The 13,442-nt window shown below is 35.8% G+C and overlaps 1 protein-coding gene across 1 annotated transcript in view; it reads right to left on the reverse strand.

Moving 5' to 3' along the window:
* Nucleotides 1-13,442, reverse strand: part of PKHD1 (PKHD1 ciliary IPT domain containing fibrocystin/polyductin) — a 714,107-nt gene that overhangs the window by 384,336 nt on the left and 316,329 nt on the right. The window contains exons 41-42 of the mRNA XM_044005152.1: nucleotides 7,843-7,899; nucleotides 7,435-7,565 (exon numbers count right to left, since the gene is read on the reverse strand). Coding sequence (XP_043861087.1) covers nucleotides 7,435-7,565; nucleotides 7,843-7,899 — 188 coding nt within the window. The remainder of the gene's footprint in view (nucleotides 1-7,434; nucleotides 7,566-7,842; nucleotides 7,900-13,442) is intronic.

The following is a 13,442-nucleotide window of genomic DNA, read 5'->3' on the forward strand; positions in this document are numbered from 1 at the left end:
GTGACCAGTCAGAAAGACACAATTCAAGTATTGTGGAGCCACAGTCAGGATAGCACAAGATCAAGCAGCTTCTACATTAAAGGACTGTAGGGCTTGGAATATGATAATCTGGAGGGCAAAGGAACTGAGATTACAACCAAGAATCATCTACATAGCAAAATAGTATAATTTTTCAGGGGAAATGGGAATTCTATGAAAGAAAGGACTTTCAGGCATTCTTGATGAAAAGACATTAGCTGAATAGAAAATTTGACTTCCAAATACAAGACCCTAGAGAAGCATAAAAAGGTGAACAGGAAAAAGAAATCATGAGGGCTGTTAAAAGGTTAAAATGTTTACATTCCTACATGGGAAGATTATACTTGCAACTCATAAGAACTCTCTACTTATTAGGGCAAATCGGTGGAATATATTTAGACAGAGGGCACAGGTGTGAGTTGAATATGAAGGGATGATATCTTTTAAAAAATAAAATTAATGGGTGAGAGGAATGCAGTGGCAGAAAGGGATATGGAGAGATGAAATAAGGTAAAGTATCTCACACAAAAGAAAAAAAAAAGCTTATACAGTGGAGGGGAAGATGGGGGAGGTACTGGGAAGAGAGTGAACCTTGCTCTCATCAGAAATGTCACAAATAGGGCATAGCATACACACTCAATTAGGTATAGTAATATATCTTACCCTGCAGGGAAGTAGGAGGGAAAGGGGATAATGGAGAGTAGGGGGGGTGAAAGAAGGGAAGGCAGATTGGTGGAGGGGGCAGTCAGAAGCAGAACACTTTTGAGGAGGGATAGGGTGAAAGAAGATAGAAAATAATGTAAATGTCATGGGAAGGGAAGAGGATGGAGGGAAATAGAGTTAGCAATAGTAACTGTGAAAAAATTTGAAGCAAATTTGTCTGACAAAGATCTAATTTCTTAAACAGATAGAGAACTGAGTCAAATTTGTTAAAATAAGAGCCATGCCCCAGTTGATAGATGATCAAAAGACATGATGTTTTCAGATGAAAGAATCAAAGCTACCTATAGCCATATGAAAAAAAAATGCTCTAACTCACTATTGATTGGAGAGATTCAGGTCAAAACAATTCTGGGTACTACCTCATCCCTATTGGATTTGGTAATAGGACAACAGAGGATAATGATAAACGTTATAGGGGATATGGGGGAAAGGAGACATTCATACACTCTTGGTAAAGTTGTAAACTGATTCAAACATTCTATAGAGCAATCCAGAACTATGACCAAAGGGCTATAAACCCATGAATACTCTTTGAACTAGTAATACCACTATTAGGTTGGTATCCAAAAAGAAATAAAAAACAAAAAGTTGAATTTGAAATTGAGGAGATGCCCATCAATTTGGGAATGGCTGAACAAATTGTGGGATGAGATTATGATGGAACTCTATTGTACTATAAGAAATGATGAGCAGGACACTATCAGAGAATCCTGGAAAGACTTACATGAGTTTATGCAAAGTGAAATGTACTATATACAAAATAACAGCAATATTGTAAAATGATCTGCTGTTGAATGACTTAGTTATTTTCAGCAATACAATGATCCAAGACAACTCTGAAGGACATGAAAAATTCAATCCATCTCCAGAGAAAGAACTGATGGTGTCTGAATACAGATTGAAGCATGATTTTGTTAAGTTCCTTTTTTCTAAAGATTTTTTGTTCTATTTTCTTTCACAATCTGACTAATGTGGAAATGTTTTGCATGACTACACATGTATAACTATATTAAATTGCTTGAGTTCTTAAGGGGGTGTGGAGAAGAAGGGAGAAAGAGAATTTGGAACACAGTTTTAAAACCTGACATTAAAATTTGTTTTTTCATGTAATTTGAGAAAAAACAAAATTCTAAATAAGAAAAAATCATTCCTTTAAAATAAAAAAGATGAAAATTAAGAAAAGGCCATTGGATTTAATAATTATCACTTTTACAGATTTACTTTGAAAGTGTACTTTCAATGCAAATGACCCTGGGTTCTTGAAATCTATTATAGCAGGGCCAATAATACTTTGTACAATACAGTGCTAGAAAAGATACTAAAGTATGGAAAAGTTACAATTTGTTTTATTAGAACCCATATAGATGATATAGTCTCATCATTGAAGTAAGCCCAGGTGTGATGAGTGTTAGCTGCTTGTGGTCCAGTTATATAACAGGAAGACATCATCATTAATACAGATGGACAGCATAATGAATGGGAAGAATGCAGAAAAATAAAAACATAAGTAGATTGGAACACAACACTGAGTTCACTAGGACCTAATATTAAAAAATAGCAAACATTTTATGTTTTCACTTTTTGAAATACTTTTAACAGCCATGTTGTCTTTTTCAATTTCCTACTAAAGGGTTATTTTGTGAATATCCTTCCATTTATTGAAATTTTGTACTTCTTTTTTAAGTAATATTTTTATTTTCCCCAATTACTGTAAGATTAATTCTTAACATACATCGGTTTTTTGTTCCAAATTCTATCCCTTCCTCCTTCCTTCCCCTTCCTCCTTCTTTCCCCTTCCTCCTCCCTGATATGGTAAGATTTTTTAAAATTATAACTATAGCTCTGCAAAAAATGGGGCTACAGCATAATCAGGTTTATACTAAACATGTACCAATGGTAGGATATAAGTTAAAATATACATCTATATAAATAATTTATTACACAATATATAATCAATATATGTATATATACATGTATGTATGTATGTATGTATGCATGGAAAGAGCAGGAAGGAGAGAGAGTAAAGAATGTTACCAATACCAAGGTAGAAACTATATATATATATATATATATATGTAGAAGTCATGTTTGGAAAAGGGGGGGAAATAAGATAGTGAAACAATCATAAGAGACAGAAAAGGAAATAAAAAATAAGTAGATGCTGACCAAGACATAATGAAGGCAAGAGTGTCTTCATGGGCTTCTTAATATAATAGATTTCAAGTTGGAAGGAACCTTAGAGATTATTCTCAATTTGCCTATAAGGACATAGCTTATCTGAGTTCACATAAGTAGTAAGTACCAAGGCTGGAATTCAAGCCTAGATTCTCTGACTAAATATACTGCAGAGAGTAATTAAAATAACCATTTGATTGTTTGTTCATATGTACCAAATTGAAGGAGAAGAGTTATATTTAAAATGGAAATTATGTTGTAATATTATGGAAGAAATAAAAGGCAAATAGGAATTTCTCAAAGGCTTTTGACCATTTTAACAGGACATTTTTGAGTCAATGTTTTCCCACTTCTGATTGGGTCTTGCCTAACTTGTCAGTCAGCATCAACCCAGGTTGACTGAATAGCTTTTCACCCAATCAGCTTTCATCAGTTGTGGTCATCAGCCCACTGTATCTCAGGCTGCCCCCTTTCCTTTCCTTGTGTGCCAGTATATGTAATCTGCCTGAAAAAGTGCTGCTATCAATACATATTATCCAATGTTACCCATGACTCACAAGGCTTGACATAGATATGATCCTTCCAAGAAACAGGACGATGTGCTGGAGAGATCACCTTTAGGGTTTTCTTTCCTCTGACTTTATTACATCATTCAATATGACCAAGATTCTATAGCTACATGACTCATAAAGCATCCTAAAATGGAACATCCTTTGGACCCAAACTAAGATAAAATAAAAGCACAGCATGCTCTGCAGTGTCTTAAAAACTCAATCCAGTTCCAGTGTTTCTAGGTCCATGAGTTTCAGCTTCCTAGGATCCTTGCAGTTCTGCCTGCTTTCCTTACAAGCATATTAGATGCCCCTATTAGGTACCTAAAATGGTGTCTAAATGTTGTACTTGGAATAAACATAATTAAGAGTCTGGAGGAGAGTTAAAGAGATAACCACAACTTTTATTAAGGGTTATTCAGCTGAAGGTAATTGAAAACACATGATCAAGAGCATAGAGGAAAACAAGAAGCTCATTCTCTCTGCTCCTCAGAAACTTCACTAGCTTTATACCAATGGGCACAATAGCATTTCAGGGAAAGATTTTTAATCTTTTTGGCTTAACCCTCTCATAGACAGTTCACATGTTTCAATCACAGGGAGAGGAAAAACAAGAAATCCATGACTCCCGACCTACTACAATCCGTTACTGCAAGCTGAAATACCAAAGTGTAACCAAAAAGCTTCTGGCAGCTCCTCCTTACCTCAGAGATAAAATACAAACTTCACTGTTTGGATTCTAAATCCCTTTATGATCTGGTTCCAACCTACTTTTCCAAAGCTCATGCACATTTTTCTACTTCACATACTCTCTGTTTCAGCTAAACTAGCTGACTTACTATCATTTATATAAAACATTACCTCTACCATGTGTGTACCTTTGCACAGTCCCTCCCCCATGCTTGTAACATATTTGTTCCTCACCCCTAACTCTTGGAATCCCCCTCTTCCTTACAAGTTCAGCTCAAATTCATCCTTCAATAGAAAGTCTATCTTTATCCTCACAATTGCTTCTGCCTCTCCTAGATATTATTTTGTATTTAATAGTCTGCATACTTATAAATGTTGCTTTCCTCCAACAGAATATTAACTAGTTCCTTAGAGATTTGATATCAGCTAATTTGTTTGCCATTGTTTAATTTTTGTATTATTTAATATTGTTCATTGCTATTATTTAATTTTAACTTTTGGGGGCAGCTAGGCGGTGCAGTGGATAAAATCACTGGTCCTGGATTCAGGAAGACCTGAGTTCAAATCCCACCTCAGACACTTGACACTTACTAGCTGTGTGACCCTGGGCAAGTCACTTAACCCCTGCCCCCCCCCAAAAAAATTAATTAATTTAAACTTTTGTCCTTGAATTCCCTACCACCTAAAATAATGGTTGGTACATAAAAGAATAGTAACAATAACAATAATAAATAACATTTATATAGCACTTATTTTGTTCCAGGAACTGTACTGTGCTTTCTAATTATTATTTCATTTGATCTTCATAACAACCCTAGAAGGTAAGTTCTGTTATTATCATCCCCATTTTACAGTTGAGGAAATTGAAGCAGACAGGTGAAGTGATTTTCCCAGAATCAAAAAGCTAATAAGTGAGGCTGTATTTGAACTCAGCTCTTCCTGACTCCAGGTCTAGCACTCAATCCAGTGATCCACTGTAATTAAGAGTGCAAAGACCTTTGGGGTCTTCTGGAAGGGAACATTAAAGACCTGCATATTTCTCAATGCCATATGGTACTTTCGCAAAAATATATCATGTGTTAGAACACAGAAATTATAAATAAATGTATAAACAAAACTATTAAACATATCATTTTCAAACTATTTTGTAATAAAAATAGAAATTAATAAAGGGACAACAAATAAAAGATACAGATCAAGATTGAGAATAATGATATCCTGAATAATGAGTTGGTCAAAATAGAAATCAGATACATAATTAGTAACTATGTGAAAGAGTATAATAACGATCAGACTATATATCAAAATAGAAATAATAAAGCTACATCCAGGTTAAAGGGAAATATCAATTTAGTACCTATCTTATTTAGTTATGTTAATTTACACGTCATGCAACATCTTTTTGAATATGGCCCCTTCACTTCTCTGACACAGCCATAACTCTAGCACAGGTCCTCATAACATCACACTTCATTACTGTAATAACCTGCTGGAAAGTCTGCTTGCCTCACGTGTCTCCTCACTCCAATCCATTCTTCATTCAACCACTAAAGTGATATTTCCTAAAATACAGGTTTGATCATTAATCCACAGTACTCAATAAATTCATGTGGCTTCCTATTGCTTCCAGGAGCAAGCACAAAATGTTCTGTCTGACATTCAGAATTCTTCATAACCTACCCCCTCTTACATTTCCAGTCTTCTTATACCTTACCCCACCCCAATACATACTCTTTGATCAAGTGACCCCAGCCTTCTGGCTTTTCCACAAACAAGACACTCCATATCTCTTGGCTCCTGTGTGGCTGTTCCCCCTGCCTGAAATGCTCTCCCTCCTTCGCTCTGACTATTAACCTCTCTGGCTTCCTTTATGTCCCAGCTACAATCCTCCTTTATATAGGAAGCTTTCCTCGACCCCTCTTAATTCCAGTGTCTTCCCTCTGTTTCATTATTTCCTATTTAGCCTATATATAGCATTCTCTGTGTGTGTGTGTGTGTGTGTGTGTGTGTGTATTACATAATGTCTCCCTCCTTAGATTGCAAACTCCTTGAGGGAAGGGACTGCCTTTGGTCTCTTGTTGTATCATCAGAGTTAGAACTGTGCCTGGCACATGGTAGGGGCTAAATAAATATTTATTGAATTGAGTTGAATTGGAAATTTAAAAGTTCTTTAGAGCCATTAGATGAAGTTGAATGTGGCCACCTAGGAAGAGGACTTAGATTGGTTAAGGAAACTTGTTGTCCTGTCTGATGTGTATTAAAGCAGCAAGTGAGTTGAACAGCTAAAATCTTGTGGTTGAAGACTTGCAGTCAAACTTATGAAAAGGAATTGCCTATGAGGAAATGGAACAAAAGAGCCTTTGCATCAGCCTTTGTCTCCCCTCCTCCCCTCCCTAGCCAAAAGGGGATCTCATGAGCTTCAAAAGATCTGGATGTTTTAGAACTTCCCAACTTCCCATTGACAATCCTAGTCGATTACTTGGAACAGTTTATGACAGTGGGGACCAAGGATAGATTGGATACAATGAGAAAAGGCAAATTCAATACCCTACTAGAAACCCAGCAAAAAGCTCTACTCTACCTAAAGGGAATATCATGAAGACCCCATGAAGGGGAGAAAAATACTTCCAGGAACTATGATTATGCCAGGGTCCCTTGGCCATAGTATGATCTCTAATCCTTAGCCTTCTTTCCACTGGACTCTACATATGCTTGTGAGAAAGTTTGTCACAGACTTTGGGGATGGAGGATGTTTTGTCCCCTACTGCCTTAGCAAATCTTTTTTACTGAAAGCAAATTAAGTCTAGCTGATTAATTGTTATCAACTAATAATGGTTGGGAAACATAGTGGTGGAGGTTTGTGACCTATAGCACTAAAACATTTTTTAAACCCTAAATCCGTCAGGACAATTTCTAGAATGTTAAAAGGAGCTACACCATCTAAGCCTTGGGAATCAAACCTACCATTGCAAGTAAAGGTTGGGGAAATAGGTTCAGAGTGTGTGTTGCATATTTTAATATAGAAAGGAAATACACTTTGGGGATTAGCGACCATGGGAATAAGTTCTTGTCCTACAAGTCACAGAGATGGTAATATGAGCCATGGGGAAATTGATTGACAATTAATTTGTTATACTGCCCTAATGTACAACAAACTCCAATTCCATTCCTACTCATAATTGCTATTATTCAATTGAATTTGCTCTCCAAATGAGCCTCTTGGGAATTCACAACTCCTCAGTTGTCATCTTCCTCTTGACAGAGCTTATGGCCTTACCTCTACAACATTAGTAGGATCTTGGATGTAGATGCCAGCTGGTGACAACACCTCAATATTAGAAAGTCCCTCAGTTCCAAAAACTCCAATTACCACATTGCTTCTTACTATATTCCCTTGTCCTGACAAATCTACACAAAAGAAGAAAGAAATCAGAAGAAGTGTAGAACCATAACAAACTTTACTGGTCACATTCTCTGGATTCTACTAGTTTCACAGAGTACATAGAATATTCATATGTCACTTTTTATGTATGTAGGTATGTAATATACACAGAGTGTAGACAAACTGTGTCGAGCATATTTAAGAATATTTAAGACATTATACATTATGCCATCAGCTTGCTCTGTAAAATACATGACATCTTAAATTTATTATAATATATTTAAAGCAAATTCATCTATTTACCCATTTTTCTTCTGGGGACAGCCTTCCAAGGGAGATGTCTCATTTCCATGTAAGTCCCTGAGGAAAAAATACAGTGTAACTGGAACACATTTCATGCCACTGAACAAAACAAGATGCACCAACCATATTTCTTTTTTTTAACTTTTTTTTAAGTTTGGGAATCACACAGGGAAACTGAGATTTCAGAGACCCATCAATCATTAACATTGAAATTGCAAGACAGACAGACAGAGATGGATAGAGAAATAAGACTGAAACAGAAGAACGAAGAAATCATCACTATTGTCATTCTCTTCCTAGAAACAGCCAAAAATGAACCATCCCCAAGAAAGAAGACAACACTACCTAATGATGTTACTTTTTACTTTATAGGTCAGATTTTGGAAATCCAGTAGGCATATTTCTACAATTTTTAAAAGCTGCCACCAGGTGGATATTGTCATCTGAGATCTCAGTGGTGCCATGCGGTACAGTCAATTTTTCCCACAGGTGTAGGAAATTGAAAAACAAAAAGAATAGTATGTTTTTCCAGTTAGTTATGCTTTTTTAAAGAGGTAGGTCAGTGGCATAGTGGACATATAGCACTGGGCTTAGAGTTAGGAAGTCCTGAATTCAAATTCAGCTTTGGACACTTACAAGCTCAGTATCCCTGAACAAATCACTAAACCTCTTTCTTTACCTGCACGATAGGGAAAATAATAGCACCAACCTAAGAGGGTTGTTGTGAAGACCAAATGAAATAATAGGTAAAGAGCTTTATAAACCTATTTCTTTAAATGTTTTAAAACACACGACCCTAACATCTACTATTCTGTGAAATAATATATAATTAGTATAAAACATTTCTAACTTTGACACATAAATCAAAGATTTAATGTGATGTAAACTTGGTTCCCTTTCCCACTTTTTGACTGTTACTCATTTTAGTCCTTTCTCTCTTTATACATTTTTTTTTTGTTTTGGTTTTGTTTTGGTTTGGGTTTTGTCTTTTTTTGTTTGGTTGGTTGTTTTTTTGTGGGGAAATGAGGGTAAAGTGACTTGCCCAGGGTCACACAGCTAGTAAGTGTCAAGTGTCTAAGGCTGGATTTGAACTCAGGCCCTCCTGAATCCAAGGCCAGTGCTTTATCCACTGTGCCACCTAGCTGCCCCCTCTTTATACAGTTTTAAATAAACTTTAACTCTATGTAACTCCCTTATCTCCTTAGGTAGTTAACTTCCTGGTTGCAGTTCCAGTCCTCTACAGACTTTCCTCAGCTAGACTTGTATGCTGTAGTCTTACCCATGACTCTATAACTTCTTCCCATTAAAGCATGCCTTAGGTGGCTTTCCAGATTCCCTTCTCCAGGTCCCTGCATTGTTTCATTTGTAGAGTAAGAGGCATAAAAAAGAATAAGATTTAACCTAGAATTGTAGAATCTCATTTGTAAGGGAATGATTATGAAGTGATATACCTGAATAAGAATGCTTAGTTAATCAATCAGAATTTAGTAAGTCCCAGGATTAAGTATCAATGACTATGCTAAGTAGAGCCAAGTTCAAAGAGTATCATACAGGCCCTTAACATCCCTGGAAAGTATTCAAGTCAAGTAAAGTCATTAACCTCCAAGAATCTCATTTCCTCATCTATAAAATGGAGGCATTTACTATCTTTCTATGGGCTTACCAATGTGCTAAGCAATAAGGACACAAATATAAGGGAAAGGAAAGACAGGACTTGCCTGGTGGAAAAATCCACAGAATGAAGGGAGGTTAGTCTGGGCCCTTCCTCAAAATGGCAATTCCAGGAAGAACTTACCAATAGAAGAAAGGAGCCCTGAAGGAGGCTGGGAATGGAGGGAGAAGGTAACTGAGCCATGGTGGTAAAATCCAGAGAATATGATCACCTAACATTTTATGGAAAACCTATCTATTCAAGGAAAACTTACCAGTAGATAATCACCATGGCAATCTGAGGGATCCTATATTTGAGCTGGAAAGAACCTTAGAGGTCATCAAGTCCTATGAGACCATTGGAGGTGAAGTGGCATTCCTAATGGTCACAGTAAGTGGCAGAGTCAGAACAGGAATCCAGGTCCTCAAGCTATTTTTGCATAGTATTGTCAGGACCTTTTCCCTGTACATCAAACCAAAATTTACTTTTGTGTAATTTTTACCCATTATTCCTAATTCTTCTTTCTGAGGCCAATCAGAATATATCAAATCCTATTTCCAATACAGACCTTAAAATATTTGAAAAAAGTAATTATACTCATTCCCAGACCCACCCTTTAAACCTTCTCTTCTTAAGAGTAAATATTCCTAGTTCTTTCAATGTTTGGGTTTTTTTTAGTTCTTTCAATGTTGCATGTATTTTTGCCTGTCAATGTTGATACTCAGAAATGAATACAGTATCCTAGATGTGGTCTGAGTGGGGAATGGTACAGTGGAGCTGCCTACGCCCACATATTTCACATTAGATTTTCATTAATAAAGCCTAAGCAGCCACTAATTTCATCAGCTACCACATCATTCTGTTGACTTGAATTCAGCTTGTAGTCCACAAAAATTCATAAGACCTTTTCACAAGGACTGTTGTCTATCTATATCAATCACATCCTATCTTTATGCAATTGAATTTTCATTTTTAATTAAATTATTCTTTTCAATTAACATGCATTTTTTCTCTCCCTCCCACCCCCCAAAACTAGAAAAACAGAAAAAGAAAATAAAAAGAACCCTTGTTACAAATATGCATAGTCAAGCAAAACAAATTCCAATATTGACCATGTCTCTATAATTAGTACATCATCTTTCAGGAGACAGGTTGCAAATTATAGTATATGAAAGCAATGGAATACTATCACGCAATTAATAAATGTCAAAGGGGAAAGTTTTAGAAAAAAATCTCAGATTTGTATGAATTGATGCAGTGAAGTGGGCAGAAACTGTTCACTTTTTTAACACAATTGTAGCACTTTTCACTTCTCCTTGTTAAATTGTATCTTATTAGATTCAATCCATTGTTTCTGAAATCTTTTTGGATTCCAGTTCTGTCATTCAATATCTTAACCACCATGTCAAGATTTATATCATCTGAAAAGGTAATAAGCATGCCATCCAAGGAATTTCTCAAAATATCTAACATAACAGTGCTAAGTAAAGAATATTGTGGCACTCCACTAGTCATTCCAACAATTATGGAACCATGTAACTGTATTATTATTTTTTTTTTTGGTGAGGTAATTGGAGTTAATTGACTTGCCCAGGGTCACACAGCTAGTAAGTGTCAAGTGTCTGAGGCTGGATTTGAACTCAGGTCCTCCTGAATCCAGGGCCAGTGCTCTATCCACTGCACCACCTAGCTGCCCCCACGTAATTGTGTTATTACCAGTTCTACATCTCTCTAACTTGTTCACAAGACTATCATACAAATCTTTCAGGTACTTTGCTGAGATCCAGGTACACTATGCCTTTTACATTTCCCTTATCTGCTAGTCTAGGATTTCAATATTTCAATGATTTGTGATTTCATGGTGGATGATGAAGATAAGTAAAAAGCTTTTTGTTGTTGTTGTTTATAAGTTGCCATGACTGAAAAATTATCAATCAGTCTCTAGTCATAGGTTCTTCAAATTTATCTAGATTGACCCTTTAAAATATCAGATATAAGAGATAAGATATGAAGCTTTTCACTGAACCCATCCTTAAAGCAATTCTAGTTTAAGAATATTTGCCAGAGTATTGTTCGATGAGTAATTGTGAATGACTTAGCTACTTTCAGCAGTACAATGATCCAAGACAATCCCAAGGAACTAATGAGGAAGCATACTATGCACCGCTATAGAAAGAACTGATAAAAAGAACATTTGTGGATTGTACATATATAACCTGATTGTGATCTTGTGGAGGGGGGAGGAAAGGGAGGGAGGGAGGGAGAAAAATTTGGAACTCTAATTCTTATGAAAATGAATGTTGAAAACTACCCTTACATGTAAATGGAAAATAAAATAAATGTTTGTTGAGAAAGAAAAAGAAAAAAGAATATTTGCCAGAGACCACACTCTATTGATAGAGACTTCACCAAATCATCCCTGTACCACTTTTTTGGCATTATAGTAGGCCTTTAGTGAAGGTACCTGTGCCAAAAAGTAATGAGATTTATCTGCCATGACTTTTTCCTGATGAATCAAGCTTACTCAGAGTGGTAAGAATCACCACTTTAATAATTCATACTCAACTTTTCCTTGAAATAGATATCCAGTTTACTGGCCTATAGTTTAAAAAATCAAGTTTCTTCCTTTTTTTTTTTCAAAACTGAGATGGAATTTTCCCATTTATTTCCTTCAGAACTTTTCCTATTCTTTATGTGTTTTTAATTATATATATATACATATGTATACATTATATATATATGTGTGTGTGTGTGTGTGTGTGTGTATTATATATATGTAGCTATAAGACCATTCCTCTCTTTTGTATTCATCATCAGTGACTAGCCATTACTCCAATCTTCTGTGCTCATCTTTAAAATCTTAGTCAGGGGCAGCTAGGTAGCACAATGGATAGAGCACCAGCCTTGGAGTCAGAAAGACCTGAGTTCAAATTCAGCCTCAGACATTTAATAACTATGTGACCCTGGGCAAGTCACTTCACCCCAATTGCCTCCCCAAAAAACCTAGTCAATGTGAAGCTTTTTAACATTTCTTTAGATACCCTCTTCCTCTTCTTTCTTGTCAAAATCATTTAAGTTTATGTCTTCAGAGTTTTATTCTTCAGTCTTCAAGACTTCTTGAGCTAATCTTCCATACATATACTGTTACATTTGTGATTACATCTTATTTCTCATTTCCTATTCAGATTTTCTTCCATTTGATTTCTCTCTCAATTTTCTCTTTGCCCTTTGATTCCCAAGCTTATGTCAATTTTAATTTGCATTTAATGTTAAAATTTCCCCATTAAACACTTTGCTTAACAGACCTTCAAGTTTTACAGTCTGACTTTTGATCCAGAAAGCCAAATCTTAAAGGGAGCTAATGTTTGTTAAATGAATTTAAATACAGCATAACAGACCTAGAAATGGTTCTCTTCCCACCCTTTATCCAGAAAAATATTCTATGGTTCTCTTGTTCTGCTCTGATGCCCCTTTCATTTTACAATTTTCCTTTTAATTACCTGGTTCTAAGGGGGTACTGGGCTTTTGGCAGTTATTGCCCCATTGTTCCTCATCATTGCTCTATATAATGGGTATAGGATGAATATTATTATGATATTTCAGTTAAAAATGTGATGTGTTTGAGCTATGAGATGGAGGAGTGATTTCTTGGGAAGTCATTAGAAGGATTGAGGAAAGAATTCAAGAACTCCCAATGTTCATTTTTGGCAACCTAGGTAACAATTGGTATATTTCTGTGACATCATGCAAAAGTATTCATTTCACCTTTAAAATAAAGATATATACAGACAAACAACATGGATCAGTGAATATAGAGGTAGTTTTGTTTTGTTTTGTTTTGTTTTTTTTAATAAAGACCTAGGTTCAAGTCTCACCTCTAACATGTACTAACTCTCTGATCATGAATCATTTAATCTTTCAGGACCCCAGACAATATCCTAAAATTTTA

This window comes from Dromiciops gliroides, chromosome 4, assembly GCF_019393635.1.
Source record: "Dromiciops gliroides isolate mDroGli1 chromosome 4, mDroGli1.pri, whole genome shotgun sequence".
Classification (NCBI taxonomy): Eukaryota; Metazoa; Chordata; class Mammalia; order Microbiotheria; family Microbiotheriidae; genus Dromiciops; species Dromiciops gliroides.